The 17,689-nt window shown below is 51.3% G+C and overlaps 1 protein-coding gene across 1 annotated transcript in view; it reads left to right on the forward strand.

Moving 5' to 3' along the window:
• Positions 1 to 10,451, forward strand: part of GRHL3 (grainyhead like transcription factor 3) — a 30,809-nt gene extending 20,358 nt beyond the window's left edge. Inside the window, exons 11-18 of the mRNA XM_040587740.1 lie at positions 1,030 to 1,188; positions 1,793 to 1,871; positions 2,265 to 2,398; positions 3,244 to 3,278; positions 3,988 to 4,076; positions 4,221 to 4,306; positions 5,445 to 5,509; positions 9,812 to 10,451. Of these exons, the coding sequence (XP_040443674.1) occupies positions 1,030 to 1,188; positions 1,793 to 1,871; positions 2,265 to 2,398; positions 3,244 to 3,278; positions 3,988 to 4,076; positions 4,221 to 4,306; positions 5,445 to 5,509; positions 9,812 to 9,926 (762 nt within the window). The 3' untranslated portion in view covers positions 9,927 to 10,451. The remainder of the gene's footprint in view (positions 1 to 1,029; positions 1,189 to 1,792; positions 1,872 to 2,264; positions 2,399 to 3,243; positions 3,279 to 3,987; positions 4,077 to 4,220; positions 4,307 to 5,444; positions 5,510 to 9,811) is intronic.
• The last annotated feature ends 7,238 nt before the right edge of the window (positions 10,452 to 17,689 follow it).

Consider the following 17,689-nt stretch of genomic DNA (forward strand, 5'->3'; position numbering starts at 1 on the left):
AAAGCATAAATACCCCATCTCTCTGAAGCTGGTAGCTTGGGAAAACTCTGGTTTGCTTTGGGATCTCAATAAGCCCTTCTTTTAGCCCAAAGGCGACCTTGGTCTTTTACAACCCAAGAGGTTAACAAATGTCTTCAAGGCAAAGTTGTCAGAAATGGAAATATGTCAGGTATGTGGCAAGCCCTCGGGGGCACCTCAGCAAAACTGGGTTTAACTCTTAGCAGAAACTCTGTGCATGCACTGGCCTGGGGCAGGTAAAGGTGAGACTTCAGAGAGCTGTGAGGGCTGGGAGCTGCGACAGGAGGGGTCAGGTATTTGGGTCGTCTGTAGCACCTGTTACTTCTCTTCTTCCAATTAAATTTCACACCACAGTGAAGTGGTTTTCTTTTCTAAATATAGGTACTGACTAGATCTGACATTAGGTTTCAGGGCTGAAATCCTCAGCCAGAGCCCTGCTGAGGGAGCTGTGGGAGCTTCTCCAGCTGCAAATCTGTCCCCAGAGTCCAGGGGAAATTTCAAGGTCACACAAATGAATTTATAATTTGGAGATACAATGTGGGATTATATCTGTGCTCAGCATTTTTTCAGAAGTTTCCACTGGAGGTAACTCCATCCTAATCATAAAGGAGACCGGTGTGTGATGAATATTTATTTCACCAGCAGCAATGATTTGTAATTCCTGAAGCTGTAGTCTAGCCCTCCTCCCTTCCTCCAGGGTGTTGCTGTCTGAGGGTCCCTTGTTCAAATGAAAGATCAGAAATATCAGCAAGAACATCCCCAGGCGGACGGGGGTGGATAGCCTAAAATAAAGAGATGGAGAGCTGCAACCGGTGTGGGGGGAGCCTGTGGCTGGGAAGGGCTGGTGGCTGCGCTCGGGTGGGAAACCCACAGCTCATACGCTTGGCTGACGCTGTGAGGGCTGGGAGGACGTTTCAGTAGCTGCTTTTGCCCCTACCCGCTGCTGTCATCGCTGTTGGACAGGAATATTTGCAGCCCCAACAAGCTGTATCAATCTGTTCCTATTTGCAGGTATTTATTGGGGTGAATTGCTTGAGCACTGACTTCTCCTCTCAGAAGGGGGTGAAGGGCGTCCCGCTCAACCTCCAGATAGACACTTACGACTACGGCAATGGGACCAGCCAGCTGGTGCACCGCGCCGTCTGCCAGATCAAGATATTCTGTGATAAGGTAGAACGCCGCTTTTCCACCAGGTTGTCCAAGAGGAATTTTAAACTGCTGCGCGGTGACTCCAGGAGAAAAAAAAGAAAGGTTGTGAGAGTCTGGAACAGTCAGGGCTGAGGAACAGAGGTGGTTAGCCGCCTCGGCTGAGTAAGCACAGCAAGGATGTGTCTGCACTGCTGAGGCTTTGTAGAACAGTCTCATTAGAAAGTTTTCCCCACATCAGACCTACATGGGATTGTGCTTCATAATAAACTCTATTTTTGACAAGTCTTTAAGCAGCAGAAGAGATGAGAATCTCATTAGAGCTTCTTCCCCTCAGATATGTTCCCACAGAAAAATTTCTCTCAGCTATTTTTGTCTGCACTTTTAATTTTTAAAAGCAAGTTTCATTTTTGTTGTTGGGTTGGGGTTTTTTTCATTTCTAAGTATCAGAAAGTTCTGGGTGGCCTGTAGGTTTCTGAGATGAGCAGTTTTGAATAAAGGCTGCCTTTACCTTAGCGTGCTTACCTCCCAGAGATGGTCAGTACACCCCCTCTTGCCAATGTCAGAACTGATTTTTTCTTGACAATGTCAGAACAACGTCCTGATTTTTGCCTTATCTTCCCCGCAGGGAGCAGAGAGGAAAATGCGGGATGACGAAAGGAAACAGTTCAGAAGGAAAGGAAAATGCCTGGACTCCAATAACAATGGTCAGTGCTAGTGTTTGTTACCTGATCAGAAGGGTGTTGAAATCCATGTAGGCTTGTCCGTTAACTTCCACAAGATCTGGCCCTGGGTATTTCCAAGCCTGATGAAATCAGCACCATTCAGAAATAGCTTGTCAGTCAGGTCTGTGCCTGGGCTCCTACCAAAGCCCTTCATTAATACTAATCAGCCTTGCCAAATTGTCCCGGGGTCTTGGCAGGGAGCCTTCCCGAGGGGAGATGGCACTGGGCGAGCCCTTGAGACCCGGTTCTGCAGGGTCCCATCTTTTTTTTAATACTTCTGTTGGGCGGCCTTGGGCAGGTGCTTTCCCCTCTCTGCATGTAGTTGCCTCTTAACATGCCATCTGAACTGAGATGAACTGGACTTTCCATCTGTAGGTCTGAAAGGCTGTTTGCTCTCTGGCTTCAGAGGGAATGAAATCACGTTCCTGAGGCCGGAGACTGACCTCGAAACCCAGCCAGTCCTGTTTATCCCCAACGTCCATTTTTCAAACCTGCAGAGGTGTGGCACGGTAAGTCCCTTCAAAAAAACAACCAACCTCTTGCCCTCATCTGTCACCCCTGTCATTTTCAAACTGATCGGTCCCCCAGACATGACTTGTGTTATGTAAAAAAACCAAACCAAACCACAATTCTTCTGTGGAAATGTGGTGAACTTGAAGATGTAGCTCTCAGGAGTGGCCTAGATAGTCATGCAACAGTGATGGGCAAGATAACCCTTCCAGGTTCCTTCCAGCCCGATATTCCTGTGGTTTACAGGAATCACCTGCAGCTTCCAGAGGACTGGAGTGGTAGCAGAAAGTAAACTATAGAAAAATGTGACTGTTTCAGTCCCTGCATGTGTGGGACATCTCTCACTTGTCCTCTGCCCCAGTCTGTCCCCTTGAGCCTAAGGAAACCCAGACCCAGCGTCCTTCAGAGCTCAGCAGTATTCCTGCAAGCAACAACTGTCTCAGTTTATCAAAAAGGGGGGGAAAAGCCACCTCTGACAACACTGTAGCATCCTGTTGTAGTGGCCGCTGTACTGAGGTATCGGCATCAAAACCAGGGACTAGAAGAATTCTGGTTTACAACCAAAGAACTTGGTCCCAGATCCCAAGCAGGTTGTGAGATTTGACCTGCTTTTGGGTCTAGCTAGATGTGTTAGGCCTCTTCCAGGCAGTGGAGGTTCTTTATGTCAGGTTTCATTTAATCTAAGAAACACATAGGGATGTTTGGGTTTAATTGCATAGGAAAAATGATGGACTGGGAGGTGGGAAATCATGTTTAAAATGTGCCCGTGTTGCCTTCCCCAGCTTCACTGGCACACAATGATACTGTGCAAACTGAAAGATTGATGTTTCCTTTCCATTTCAAGGTTCTCCCTCCTGCTGTTCCCAACTCTGCAAACAGGTAAGGATGCAGCAGGTTGTATTGCCCATCCACCAGCTGCTTTGGTTCTTTGGGTATGGGATATATGTGGGATATATACATCCATGGGCAGTATATATCTACAGGTGTAAAGTAACATAGCATGGTGTCTCCCTGATGCCCCTGAGTGTCAAAATATGTGTTAAACTTTGGCCTAGGATGGACTCAAGGGATGCAGAAACACAGATACATGCCTTTCCCTATCGGTGAGCCACTCCAGCATGAGTGTGGTCATGACCGTCCCGCTGTTCTTATTGAGACAATGTTGGAAAGGGCAGGGGAGGAAGATCACTGAAGGATTTGAGGAACCAGAGACAGATACTGCTGTAAAATAAACTGGAATGAAGCAGAAATCACACTTGTAATGTGTCTGGAGTGGGGAGAACCAGTAGTTGCCCTGGGCTTGATCCGCTGTCCGGTGATATCAACACAGAAACAATGACATGAAGGTGCAAAAGGCTTTTGATTATGATGTGATCCCAAAACCACTGCCTGTGCTCACTGACGTCCCTGTATGTGTTAGGCAGGAAGTTGCAACTCTGGTAGAGTTGCTGTAATTACAAACCCGATATTTAATTGCTGAATGTTTGTTGGAGTAATTGGTTGTTCAATCAAAAGTTCAATTGCTGGAATTGTTTTGTTTGTTACTATTGTTCAGTCTTCTTGAGAGCACTGTATTCCTTTTGCGTAGGCTGCCCTTAAAACGGAGTGGGGCCTCATTCACGGACGAGTTTGACCCGATACCTCCAAAACAGACCAAGGAAGAAGATCCTCAGAGAGGTAACCCTTGGGATGGGAGCTCTTCTTGAATGCGGTGGCCCATTTGATTCAAGTAACCTTGGATCTGGAATGACGTGAGGCCACGTGGCTCTGAGCGCACGCTGTGAGGAGCCCTGGTTCAGTGCTGTGCTTTGTCTCTTGCAGTCCTGTTGTACGTGCGGAGGGAGTCAGAGGAAGTGTTTGATGCTCTCATGTTGAAGACACCAGATCTCCAGGGCCTCAGAACAGCTGTAAGTGTTATCAAAAAACTCGTGGCACATGAACAAATGGCAGATAAAACGGCAATGGCACGTGGTATATAGGAAGCTGGACATAAGTCTGCTTATATCTCGTGTCTGCTTTCTCTTGAGAATGGAAATGGAAATTGTGAGCAGCAGGTGAATTCTGCCCACAGCTCCTGGCACAGGCTGTGTGTTGCTAGAAGAACACACCTCACGGCAAGATGTTTTGTTCAGATCACACTGTAAGTCTCCTCTTGTGAAAACACATTCATATTTTCCATTGTAAAACATCCTTTCCATTCTCAAGGCTGTAGATGTGCAATCTGAAGCCGATTCTGGCCTCATGCTGGAATTCCCTGTGCTGTGTTTGAGGAGCACACTGACATATTTCTGTGATTATTATCAGCAGCATCTCTGATAACCCCCCTGTCTTTGGAGATTGCTGGGAAGGAAACAAACAATAAACCTCCCAGATTTGGGGTGGCTTTATGGCTGCACTTTAAGCTCTGTTGTTTTACAAACTTTTAAAAATAGAGAGTTTGAAAAATGTCAGCACGGAGGATTCTTTGCCATCTTCTCCCTCCCCCATCCCTCACCACAAAGAATCAAAAAACCTCTACAGAAAATGTGTGTGAAAAAGCTTCAGAACTCCTGTCACCCTAAGGCCGTAGCTGTGCTTGCCTGAGAGAGTTCTGGAAAGCTTTGCCATCAGCCAAAGCAAAAGCTGCCGTCAGAGCAGCCACAGCAGCCACGGCCAAACACCTCCTGCAGTTTCTCTCACCTTTGGATGCATCAGCAGAGGAGGAGCTCAGCAGGCTCTTTGCCCAGCAGGGCGAAGCATCAAGGCCCAAACAGGCCAGGGAATGAGAGGAAGAAAATGAGGATTGTTCCCAGGGTTCCTGGCCTGGCAGTAGCCATCAGAAAGAGAACTGAGGCCAAGCCGCAGCCCGTCCGTCTGTCCGCCCACTGCCAGCCACAGCCATGTTCAAATCGGCCCGTTCAGGCCATTGCTTCGGCCCGTTTTTCTCGAATAAAAGGGACGGGGAATCCTTTGCTGCCAAATACCCCTGGCTTGGTGTTATCTTTGATTTTTATCATAGGAATTTCATGTTACAAGTACAAAGAATTGCCATGTTTTCTCTTACAGATTTCAGAAAAATATGGGCTTCCTGAAGAAAGCATTTACAAAGTCTACAAAAAATGCAAAAGAGGGTAAGCTAATCTCTCATCTGCTTTAATGCTGTGCCTCTAAACCCCCATTCTCTTTGGTACCCTGCCATAGGCTGAAATAGACTTTTAACAAGATAATAAAAAGTAAAGCCATGTGACTCTGTGCTATTTGGAGCATATAAAACTCAGATCTTTCTGGGCTTTAAAGATTTGGGATAATGCTTGTTTGTATTATATGTTTGGAGTGTAAAGTCTCCCAAGGAAAGGAAGTTGGATGAAGGAGGAATTGTTTGGGTAGTTTAATGGGTGATCTTTTGTGTCTCAGTCTAAAAGCCTGAGGTTATGGAGAACTTATCTTACTGCCATCAGAGAGGTATAAATGTTTGCTTCTCCAAATCGAGTGCCTAAATGTCCCTGGCTCAGAAACAGACTGTACCAGCTAAACAGCAGCATGGGTGGCCTTGGTGGAGGAGAGGGGATTGCTGAAAGGGGGGCGTCTGTCCCCAGCTTTGCCATCCCAGTCCCAGCCCAGGGAGGTCAATAGGAAACCTCATACTCCCTTTGGGAGGTGCTGGATCAGACCCTTCTGGGCACTGGTGGCTCCCGCGCGGCCCCAGTACAGAAATGCAGGTCCTGCTTGAGGCGCCTGCCAGGCGCTGCTGAGACCAGCACAGCTCTGGGGGGTGACTGAGGTCTGCAGCAAACGTGAAACGGCTTCTCAGTTTCCACGTGGTGTTGATCAGCGAAGGATCCACGTGCATCTCCCCCGTGGCTGACAGGGAACGGTGCGGGTCTGCATGAGCTGAGAACCAGCTGCTGGTCTTCCGTGGAGGGCAGTAGTCCAGATGTGGGGCCAAGTGCTACTTTCAGAAATATTTTCTGGAGTAAGAACTCTCTCTGGTTCTCCCCATCTCTGGCAGCGAGTTCTCCCTTCAGCTGACAGAAAGGGAACGAACGACTCATCAACTCTCAAGCTTATTTTCATAAAGCTGAACCTGGAGCCTTTCTTGCAGAGCGAGCACGATGTGATCGGGCTCTGCCAGCAGCGGTGACTGCCTGGGAGATGAACTCATTGTTGTTGCTGGCCCCGGTCCAGGGTTTGAGTCTGAGACAGAAGAAGAGCAGGGCTGGTGCCGTCCCACGTTGTGCAGCCCTGCTGTTCTCACTAGCTGGGCCCCCCGGCCCCGAGGGGTCCCCTGCGTAACGGGACGAGGGAACGTAACCCTGGGAGCCGAGGGTTAGTCCAAAGTTCTGCTTCTGCCTCTGCTTTCTGGTGACAGTGCAGTGAGAAGGTCCTAAAGCTCCTTGGGTGGCATCTTCCAGCTCATTTGGTGCCACCATAACTCGGTCCCCATGGGACTCAGCCTGTGTGCCTGGAGTGGAGTGGAGCTAAAGTGAGGCTGGGGGCAGCTGCCGGGTGGGAGCGGACGAGGCCGTGGCTTCTCCTCCACGCCTTGATGTGGTGCCACTGAACTGGGAAGCTGTAACACACACCCCCTGCCTCTAAATCCACAACTGAGCAACCTTCCCCCATTTAGGAGGGGTTCTAGATACGGTCCTAATTTTAAGATGATGGATGAGCTATAGGGAGGTACCCAACTTTGTCAGGAGGCTCTTCCACCTGCTCCTGAACTGCTCAGCGTTGTCAGATGCTGCTCATCCACTAGCCCCAGAAATGGAAATTTTCTCCCCAAAGAAAAAAAGCAACACTGGCAGCCTGAGGAGAGGGGTTGCCCCCAGACCTCCAGCTGCGGAGCACCTCGGGCAGCTGGTGGCAGAGCACAACTGCAGAGGACGGGGGTGGTGGATGGTTTATTATCACAGGTTCAGGATTGAGCCAAACCTCCGGTGTGTCAGCTGTGGCGTGGCGTGTGATGTGACCATCACAGGTCATCAGGCTGTCAGCGGGCAACTCCTCGCGTAACTCCAGCTGGGCTGCAGTTTTCTGAGCCAGCTGATTGTGAGCATCTGCATGGCAAGAGATCCAAGCAGTGATGAGTTTGCAGGTGGACCAGGAAATGGCAGCGCTTCAGGGGAGAGGCCACCTCTACTTTGTTTTGCTTTGGTTTGGTTCATTACTTGATCTGATAAGTAGTGAATGTTATTTAATAACGATCGGGAAGGAAAACAAACAGATGTCCTTTCCATCTCTTTCCCAAAACGGAGGAGCAGAGAGGTGTCTAATGCAAAGAAAAGGCAACACCTGGAAATGAAGATGAAAAAAAAGAATAAATTTGACACCTAGTTTAATGAAAGCTGGACGTGACTGATGCCACAGTTTATGGCTGAAGGTGGGAGTCATACAAGATTTTCTCTAGTCTGCTAGATGGTGGGGTCAGACGCTGTTTCCTGCTCCCCCAGATTTAATTTTCCTTTGAATATCTTATCCTCTTGCTCCACCCTAAACAATCCTCTCTTGGTAATTACAGCTTGAGGGTCAGATCCTCATCTGGTGTAAGCTAGTGAAGCTCACCGGTGCTACCTGGATTTCAGAGGTGAGGACCTGCTGTCAGCCATGGGCCTCCTTCGTGTGATGAGCTCATTCAGATGAACTTAGTCTCAGGGTGACTCAAGAGCAATAATAAGTAATTTCGTATCTTGGTGAGGTTTGGTCTAGAAAAACAATACAGGGCTCGGATTCCTCATCAACGCTCCCTTGAATCTTTTGTGGTTGAGAAATCAGATGGAAGTGTGGTGGCAGGAGGTACAGGTGACTTCTCCGGCTTCCTGCTCTAAGCTAGCCAGTGATGACTGGAGCCGCTCTGTTGCAAGGCTTTTTGTGACAACCCACCCTTGGGAATCCGCACTGTCAGAGGCTGGCATCCCTGGGATCCCTGGCTCGGGGACCTGGGCCCCTCGCCCCGCAGCAGCCCCAGCACCGCTGCTGGCCGGTGCCGGGGGGTGAGATGATTCACCAGGGAGCTCCGTGGCTGGTGTCAGCACCTGTGCCAGCCTCCCCCTGCGCTGGGTGCGATGCCCTTCCCCAGCCGCGCCGTGACAGAACTGCTAGCCTGTTGGTGAAGGGGTTTGTGTCTCAGCGTCAAGCCCTGGGACGTGGCTCACACCAGAACAGGCTGGACACGAGGACACACTCCCACCTACCCCCCTGAAGTTGGGCACGCTGGGGCAGGGCTGCCCTGCGCCTGCCCGCGCACGCTGGGATCACACGGGCGGTCGCTGAGCCCGGTGTGGCTGCGCTGACCTCCGAGGCGTTGCTCGGGGGGACAGCGGAGCCCCGTGTTTGTGCTTGTTAAGCCGTTAGGTTTGTTAGATGCTCAGCCTTTTCTTTTTCTTGTTTTTAATCTTGGCTTGTGGAGCATTGCACAATTAATGCTATTGCCCCATTAATGACCCCAGCAGGAACCTGGAGGGGATGTGCTTTCTGCAAAGAAAGATAATTTGTTCTCTTTGTTTCCTCCAAACAGTTACAAATTTCACGTCTGATTTATGGGAACACAGTGGGGCGACGCAAAGCTGCCCCGTTACTCCCATCACAGTGATGAGGGGCTCTTGCCTGGCACAGAACTGCAGCCTCAGGTTGAAATCAGCTGTTGAAATGTTTCCTTCCCCCCGCGTCTCCCGTGTAGTTGGTTCCAGAAGCGGTGTGATCCGCAGCAGGGCTGGAGGTGTGCCCTTGGGAATTCAGGAGTTCAGCCTGCCTGCGTGTGTTCCTCGCGGAAAGGGCTCCCAGGCAAGGCTCAGGGCACGTCTGCATGGGAGGTTGTTCTGGATATTCCATTCCAAACCACTTCCATCCATTCCCAAAGCAGTCTCAGCTTGTTCCGAATAACGCAGCCCTACAAGCATCCAGGCAAGAAGCGAGGAGTGAGCAATTCTGCTCTAAATTCACACCCTGCCATAATCCAGACTAATTTGCCTGTGGAGCAAACGCTGGGCCTAGGCATGTCGAGGGTAGAATTGCGAAAAGCTCTGCAGGATGTTCCTTTTGTGTTGTATTGTGGCTTTAATTAATTAATCGTGGCTGAGCCCCTCAAATTGGGGAGGGTGGATGCTGCAGGGCCTTCTTGTTCCTCCCCGGGGCCATGACTCCCGGAGCAGCCTGGCAGCGGCCAACCTGCCCGGTGGGCAGGCAGTAGGGAGGGCGGCTGCGGTAACGCCACGCTGATCGATAGCAGGGCGCTAACGGCGGGTTTTAATGGGAATTTTGTGCGGCGGCATTTCAAAGAGGGCCACCCCCATGCCATGAGGCTTAGCCGGTGATGTGATTTCCCACTCGTGACAGGGGATCCTGGGTGTGCGGTGACACCCAGCCCTCCCGAGCAAGCCACTCCACAAACCTTTCCACATGCCTTGTCTGACCCAGCCGTCCTCCCTCTCCCGTAGGATCCTGGTGAACATGGACAACAACATCATCCAGCACTACAGCAACCACATGGCCTTTCTCCTGGACATGGTGGAAGCAGAGAACAAGTTCCAGATCATCCTCAAGGAGCTATAAAGAGCCGCAGGCAGCACTTACTGGGACTTCTCTCAAAGCTGGCAAGTTTGACCCAACAGAACTCAGCCTCGTGCCTCAACTGGTTGCTTTTACTTGAATCCCCGGCCTCTGGGGAGGGCCCCGCCTCGGGCCAGGCCGGAGACTGCTTGGAAGATCTGTTATCGATGTGAACGTGGAACTTCTCTCTGTTGAGTTTATTATTATTATTATTTTTTATTTTATTTTATTTTATTCCCTTCTGGCGATGGGCCTGACCTCCTGTTTCACAGCTGGGAACGCGAAGCTACACTAACACGGCTGGCAGAGCCTGGGCAGAGGCAGGGACGGCCGCTGCGTGCTGTCTGCCTTGGCCCGGGGCTGCTGCCACCCCGGGCTTTGGCTTTCTCCCACCCCACCAGTCACGCAGAACCTTCAAACCATTTCCAGCTGGGCTGAGCCCGGCACTGAGCTTCTCTCTGTCCACAGAGACTTTCACAGATGCTTTTAAAACTCCCTGTTAAACGGACACTGCCTGCTCCCACACCCCACCCCACCCCCCGCCCCCCCGCCGTATTTCTGGTTGTAAATACCACAAAGGCCTCCATAGCCCTTGTTTATACATTTCTGATGTATTGTTCCTTTTATATTTTATATACGGATAAATATGCATCGTTTTATATTTGACTCAGTATGGTGACACAGCATTTCAAACACAGGCTGCTTCACATTTCTCTGTGAACTCCTTTTGTAACTGTGTTGTTGGTTTTGTTGTTTTGGATATTCCGTAGTAATAAAGGTTCAAAGACGGAAAGTGACCTGTTTTCCCCCAGCTCCGGAGGCCGGAGTCGGGAAGGGCCGGGCAGGAGCCAGGCAGGGAGGTGACCTCAGAGGCACAGAAAGGACTCGAGGTTGGTGGAGCACCGCATGCTGCCCAAGCATGAGGGGTTTGTCCCTCTGAGCTGTGAAGGGCTGAGAGACGGCCAGTGCTGCCGACCTGCTCGCCTCTGCGCCTCTGCTTCCACCAGCGCACGCAGCCCAGCCAGGGCTCTCCCCATTCCGCCACAGACGTGCCGTCACGGTGCTGTGGGTGGCTGGAGGTTCCTGAGCTGTTCTAGGCACATCCCTTTGGTGGAGGGATTACACAAATTTGGTGAAATTTTCAGTGAGTCAAAAATGCCCTGGTTTGCTGCTGCTGGAGGAGGCACAGCTCAGCCATGCTGCCCTCCACGTGCTGCTCCTCCTCACACCTGCTCACTCTCACACCAGTCCCTCACCCTGTGCTAAAAGCTCTGCAGCTGCTTCCCATTTAGGTTAAAAAAACACCAAGGGGAGCACTGATTTTCTAATTAACCCTCTGACCAGTGAGAAGCAGGGCCTTTCCTCCTCCTTCCTCTTCATCCTCCACTTTTTCTGCCCATGTCAGAGCTGCACCTGAGACCCATGACTGGGAAGGAGCAGCACCGCTCCCACTGGGAAGGGGTTTTCACAATGTGGAAACACATCAGGCTGGTGAATTTTGGATTACTTCAGTGTCGTTATCACGATGAGGAAGGCCTCTCAGATAAGTCTGAAGGCTTATCAACCTCTGATGATCTCTCGGCACTCTATGCTCCTTCATCTTTGTATCACAAACTCTTTCAGCAGGATTTCTCCGCTGCAGCGTTCACGCTGTGAGGCTGCACCTGCAGCTTTGCTACAGCAGGATTTCAGTCCCAGTTAAACGTGGGCACACCAGGAGCTCCCGCTGCTGAGCATCGATGGCTGTGACACCCGGGAATCCCCTCATCTCCCTGATGCATCAGGTGGGCGCAGGGGCTCCGTGCAGCAGCAGGACTCTGCGCACAGGGCTCATCCTGCGGAGGGTGAAGAGCACTCGCTGCTCAGGTGAAAGCAGACACTTCCCACTGCCTGTGGCAGAGGGAGCGCCCAGCCCCTTCGAGGCGAGGGGGCAGGTGGCTCAGGGCAAGCACCGCATCCTCCGTGCCATTGGAGAGGCCTGAACGCCAGGGATCAGTACAAAGAGCAGACGGGCAGTGCTGGCAGCACCGTGGTGGCTCGCTCAAGGTTTCTGCAGGGTGCTGGTGCTCTCCTCAAGGAGCTGCCATGCCCTGGCGGAGGCTGGGGCACCGGGGGAAGCCCCTGGTAGCGGAGGCGGGATGCTGTGCTGGTCTCGGGGGGCTGCAGGCAGCTGGGGGGTGTTTTGTGTGTGTGATTTTATGGGCTTTTGGTGGCCTCTTGTCCCTCAGTGATTTGTTCTAAAAGTCTGATCTTGGGGGTAACTTCATACCAGTGTAAACACAGCACAAGCCGTCTGCTTCTCAGTTACGCCAGCCTAACGCCATTGACTCTAGTAGCCTTACTCCAAATCTACGCCAGCAAAAATCAGCTCGCATTGTAACTTTAGGTTTCCAGCAGCAGAGCGATGGATTTTGCTGGATTTTATGATCGTCGTTTCACACTGGCTACGAGCCCGTCCTAAGTTCTGCTGGGTGAGAACTGCCCTGGCTGGAGCTTTGCATGTCCACCCAGCGCAGACTCCTTCCTCCCACCTCCTGCTCGTGGGGCGGAGGCAGAGAACCAGGTGCTTTTCTGTGCTTTTCTGTGTAACCTGGATGCGGTGGGGTTGTAAATCGTGGCAACTCCGGTGTGTGCAGGGAAACGCCGGTTGATTCACGCCAGCGTAAGAGCAGGCACAGTCGCCGCCCCCCGCCGCCCCCCACCGCCCCTGCCCAGGGTGGGTGTTTTGCTGACTGGCTCAGTATCGTTCATCCCTCCCAGCAAAGGCAAGTTGCTGGAGCGGTTGCGTAAAGCGGAGCTCCCAAATATGTGAAAGCATTCTTGACTCTTTGCCTGGAGCCCCCCAGCTCCTTTTGAAGGTTAAGATACGAGTGATGAAGGCGATTCACCTCAGAGCGAACAAAGGTCGTGTGAAAGTATGAACCCGCTTGTGTTTTGCAAAAGGCTCACGCTGACGAATGAGAGCAGCTTCCTCGGAGCGGCGCCTGCTCCGGACACCCGGCAGCTACTTTGTGCTGACTCTGGTCAGAAATGCTCGAATCATCTGGCTTGTAAAATGTGCCCGGCGGGTGCACGGTGCAGGGTGGCCGGGCACACACGCACCGCCGAGGTTCGACACGTGCTTGCACAGGCGCCGTCCTTCTGCGGCCCGATGGCCCGGGCAAGCCCCAGCGTCCAGCCGCCAAGGGAGCAAGCGGCGGGGGTGCGGGATGTGCCCATGCTTCTGCCCTCCTTCTCCCACGCTTCTGCCCTGATAAAAGGGGCTCCCTGCCAGTGTAACCCCTCCTGTGGGCACAGTCAGTCCCCAGCACCTGTTTTCTCTTTGGTGTCTCAGATGAAAACACCAAGAGGAGTTTGGGTTTTTTTTTTGCAGTGCCCGTTAATTGTATTAATTATTCAACATCTACAAAACTGGAAGTTTACAAATCAACTTTAGCTGATGATCGTCTTCCAAAATACGGTACCAAGTAGCGCTAATTAGCTGCTGAGCTCTCAGGGAGCGTGCTGAGGACAAGGCTCTTATTGTTAGCGCGTGCTTTGCAGAGCATGATGGAAGTCCCGTGCGAGGAACCCTGCTCTGGCACCTGCGTTCCGCTGCTCACAGCGCCGGGAGCCATTCCTACCATCGCTGTAGATGAGGGAATACCTCCGGAGTGCGCTGGGTGAGTAAGTGCCTGCAGTGACAGAGGTGCATAAAAAAGAAACAGAAACACAGCAGCTCGTGAGCTGGGTTGTGCAAGAGCTCTGGTATCCCCAGTGCTGGGTGGGGGCTGTGCTCCTCACTTCTACAACCACCACCCAGTTTCTATGTCTTTATTCATGCTTATTCATTCCTTGCATCATCAGCCAAGCAGCTGAGGCTCTTGGTGTGTGGTGTGGTTCTCCATCACTATAAAGGGAAAAACAGCATCCTGTGTTTTGTTAGGACACCCACGCGTTGTGTTTGGAGATACCCAACACAGCACCAGAGCATCAGAAAGGATCAAAGGCAGAGGAGCATGAAACTGTCGGCATCTGTTCCGCAGTGTGCAAAGCTTTAATGAAGTCGGTGAGGGTCCCCGGGCTCTGCCTGCTCTCCCGTTTCCTTGGGTAGTTCCTTGGATTTGTGTAACTACATTTCTGGTCAGTGAGATGGGTACTAAAACCCTCAGCCTGTGTGAACGTCCTGGTGTCCTCGGCTGGAAATTGTCTTTGGCCATAGAACCGGAGTGGAGCGCTAACGCCTGGTGTGCACAGCCTTCGGTTTCGCTTTGGTGTGTTGAGGGTTGTCTTGATGGTGCCTTTGACTGTGACTCCTGTGCAAGGGATCACCCAGAGCTGCTGGAAACACAGAGAGCGCAGCTCCGAAGCAGCCCACGCATCAACAGCTGCTGAATAATCAGCTTTTAATAAAGCTGCTGCTTTGTATCAGCCACCAACTGATTTAATTGGGAAGTATTTTGTCTCACTGCAGTTCTCCTCTGTGGTATGGTACGGAATAGTTCTGTACGCATTGTGCGCTCTGGTGGGCCAAGGGCTCGAGTCGCCTCTAATCTCACAGCTGGGAGTTCTGATCCGGTGGAATTCTCTTCCCCTCTTTTCAGGCTAGAGCGGAAAGGAGATGCAGGGGTTATAGCAACAGTGTGCAGACTGCGTGGATGGCTGCGTCTGTGGTGCTGGTGTCCCTTTGTCCTCGCACGCTGACAGGGTATTGCATGGGCTTCTAATCAAACTGGCACGACAGACTGATGAGAATGGAGGGGAGCATTTCTCTCCCCTCTGCAGAAGGTGTTTCTCACTCGTTCCCTTCCTCTCAAACGATGTGGTAACGTCCTTACAGCCGTGGGTCAGGCCTTCAGCATGAACCAACTGGCCTGGCTCTGCTCCTTTAGCTGAAACAGCCCGATTTGCGTTGGCTGGGGATCCCAGCCTGGCTTAGTCAGCAGAGCAGCGCTCAGGGAGCTGGCGTGTCGACGCGGCGCGGTGCAAGTCTGGGATATGATCTGGACACGGCTCCAGAAAAGCCCATTACCCCGTCCGTGCTGCCGCGAGGGCTCTGGAGAGACTAATGGCACTAGCATGTTCTCTCGCTGCTGTGGCTGGTACAAAACCTGCAGCTGGGTAAGTTCAAACACTAGAACAGCAGCGTTGCTATTGCCTGCCTTTCCAGCCTTTCAGTGACCTCCCAGAAGGACTTCAGGATCTTAGAAGAAATAAACAGGGCAAGAAATATGAGTCTGACTAACTGAAAAAATCATGTTACTTGCACCTGGCAACAATTAGCCAACGGGCACTGAGGGACATGATCCGCCCAGGCTGAGCCGAGCTCCACCTCCACCCCATGGCAGCTCTGCAGCCACGCAGGAACGGTCTGCTCAGCGCAAGGAGGCTGCAGCAGGATTTGTCCCTGCATCTGCCTCGCTCTTACCCACGCTAACGCCAGGGTCACAATTCGGTGCTGTTCCATGCGTGAGCTGTCCCTTTGGTGCTGAGGAACGACTGTGACCCCTGCCTGCAGGAGCTGGAGGGACTGGTGGGGTGGCTGTAAGTCAGGATGGTGTGTTTAACCCATTCCTCATAGGTCCCTCCTCCTGCTTCCCCAGGCATTTCCTGATTACAAGCTGCAGGATGTGTTTCTCCCCCCATTTTATTCAGCTTTACGTCAGGAAAGCACTGGTGAAGCCCGTGGAGGACAGGGCAGTCGGAGGGGCACAAAAGCCATGAGATCATGCTGAGGTGCTCTAACGCCGCTCTCCAGCTGGGGTGCGGAGGCTCTCTACTGTCACAAGGCACGCCTTGCCCCCCCTGTCCCTGCAAGTGCTCCTCTCTCCCAATCAAACAGAGGAATATTGCAGGTGAAATGTCTGCTCAGAATAATGTGATAGTTTTACACACGCACCAGAACCCACAGAACCTGTTTGTCAAATGTGCTGACAGTCAGTGATGCTTTAATGGCCTTTCCATGGCAAACATGTTGTTTTTTCAATCTTGCCTTTAAAAATAATATTGTAAAATATGGACCAGCAAGCTGGACAAAGAGCTGGTGGTCAGGACTCCAGTGCTGCTTCTGCCACGCTGCTGCTGTGTGGCCCTGTGGATGATATGAGACCATCTAAAGGTGTCAGGAGACACTGTGCTCTCATCTTGGAAGGATTTAGACACTTGCTCATCATAAACCTACTGTCCCTCGCTCACAAAAGGCCCTACATGCCATGTGCTATGGAATTAAGCGCCTTTCAGAAATGGTGTGTGTCTTTAGGTGCCCATTCGCCTTTGCATGTGAGCTCTGCTAATTTCTGTGCTTCATTTTTTTTCTGCCGTGTGGGCAATAGCGCTGTTTTGTCACATTTGTGTTTTGCTACCTCGAGTAGTAAGAAATACTTCAGAACAATTCTTACTTCTACCTGGCCCAGGGAACCCTGCTCGTGATGGGCGCTCCATCCATCGCCCTGTGTTTGAGGTGAACACAGCACTTGAGCAGTTGGGCTTTGGGGAGCCTTTGTAATCCACAAGGTCGTACTGCCCGGGTGAAGGAGGATCTTTACAAGGTGGGATGGCCGGAGCCAAGAAAGTCAAGCAGAATTTCTGCCTGTCAGGAGAAAAAGAGATTTGAGAAACTTGTCCCACACTGATGGGATTTTATGTCTGGAAATAAAAGCCGTGGTTTCTGTTAAACACCCTGGGGAGGTGGGTGCCTAATCCTCCTAAACCAAAATCTTTCGGAAATGATCTGAGGGAAAAAAGGATCCAATTGCAATGCTGTAGACAGCCCACTTTGTTTATTGTAAAATATAAAGCCTTGCCAGTTGTCCAGCCTCTGTAGAGAGCTGGCTGCTGAACTACTCCAGAGCCAGATAGCGCTGACCCCAAGACAGCAATGCCAAATGACTCCAGCTGGGAGATCCTCCCAGTCTCTCTCAGTGACTGAAACAGGAGAGGAGCAGGCTCTAACCCCAGCAGCTGGGCGTGGGGTGGTTTTGTGTTTTCTGATAACACAGGCTGGCGATCTTCTTGTATTTAATTTGCCCTTTCCTCTAGCCCTCTGTCCTTATCAAATGCCACTTGGTGTTGCTTCCCACTCTTTTTACAAAACCCCTGTCACAAGATCCAGCTGCTGAGAGATGTAGTAAAGATACACCTGTTGGGTAAGGAGAGCCGTGGGCTTTCTCATGTTCTCATTCTTCTCCTTGGTCAGGAATTTATTGTTGATCTTAATCTTCGGCCAGGCAACATCACTGCACGGTGACAATAAATTTACTTGAACAATTTGCTGATGGGCAGATTTATTTGTCTTCTCATAAGGACACCAAGGGGGAGGAGGAGGGAGTTTCCTTTCATGCCTTTTAATCTCTTTGAAACAAGCAGTAGGATGGAATACACAGGAATGGCAGTTCTGGCCCGAAGGAAGTCCTTGAGACTTTTACAAGCCTCTTCCCAGCTCTAATTCCCAGCCTTAGCAGGGGCTCGGGAAATGCCCATGTTTCATCCATCAGGTTCCTTGAGATGCTGGGCAGCCACGAGCATCCCTCGCCATTCCTGCCCAGTGATTCCCTCATCTGACTCCCTGTGCCCAGTGTGTTCCCCTGGGAGTGAGTTTAGGCCCGGGCAATGCAAAAGAAATGCAGCCTAATGCTTACAGCCCGGGATGTGAAGGATCTTTTTTCAGGTCATGTGTGCTCTGGCTTCTTGCTCTGTACAGTGGGGATAAAAAATTACCCCTACATCATCAGGGTGGTGCAGTATTTAATTACTGTTTGTAAATGTCTGCGAGATCATCTGATAAAGGT

This window comes from Falco naumanni, chromosome 3, assembly GCF_017639655.2.
Source record: "Falco naumanni isolate bFalNau1 chromosome 3, bFalNau1.pat, whole genome shotgun sequence".
Lineage (NCBI taxonomy): Eukaryota > Metazoa > Chordata > Aves > Falconiformes > Falconidae > Falco > Falco naumanni.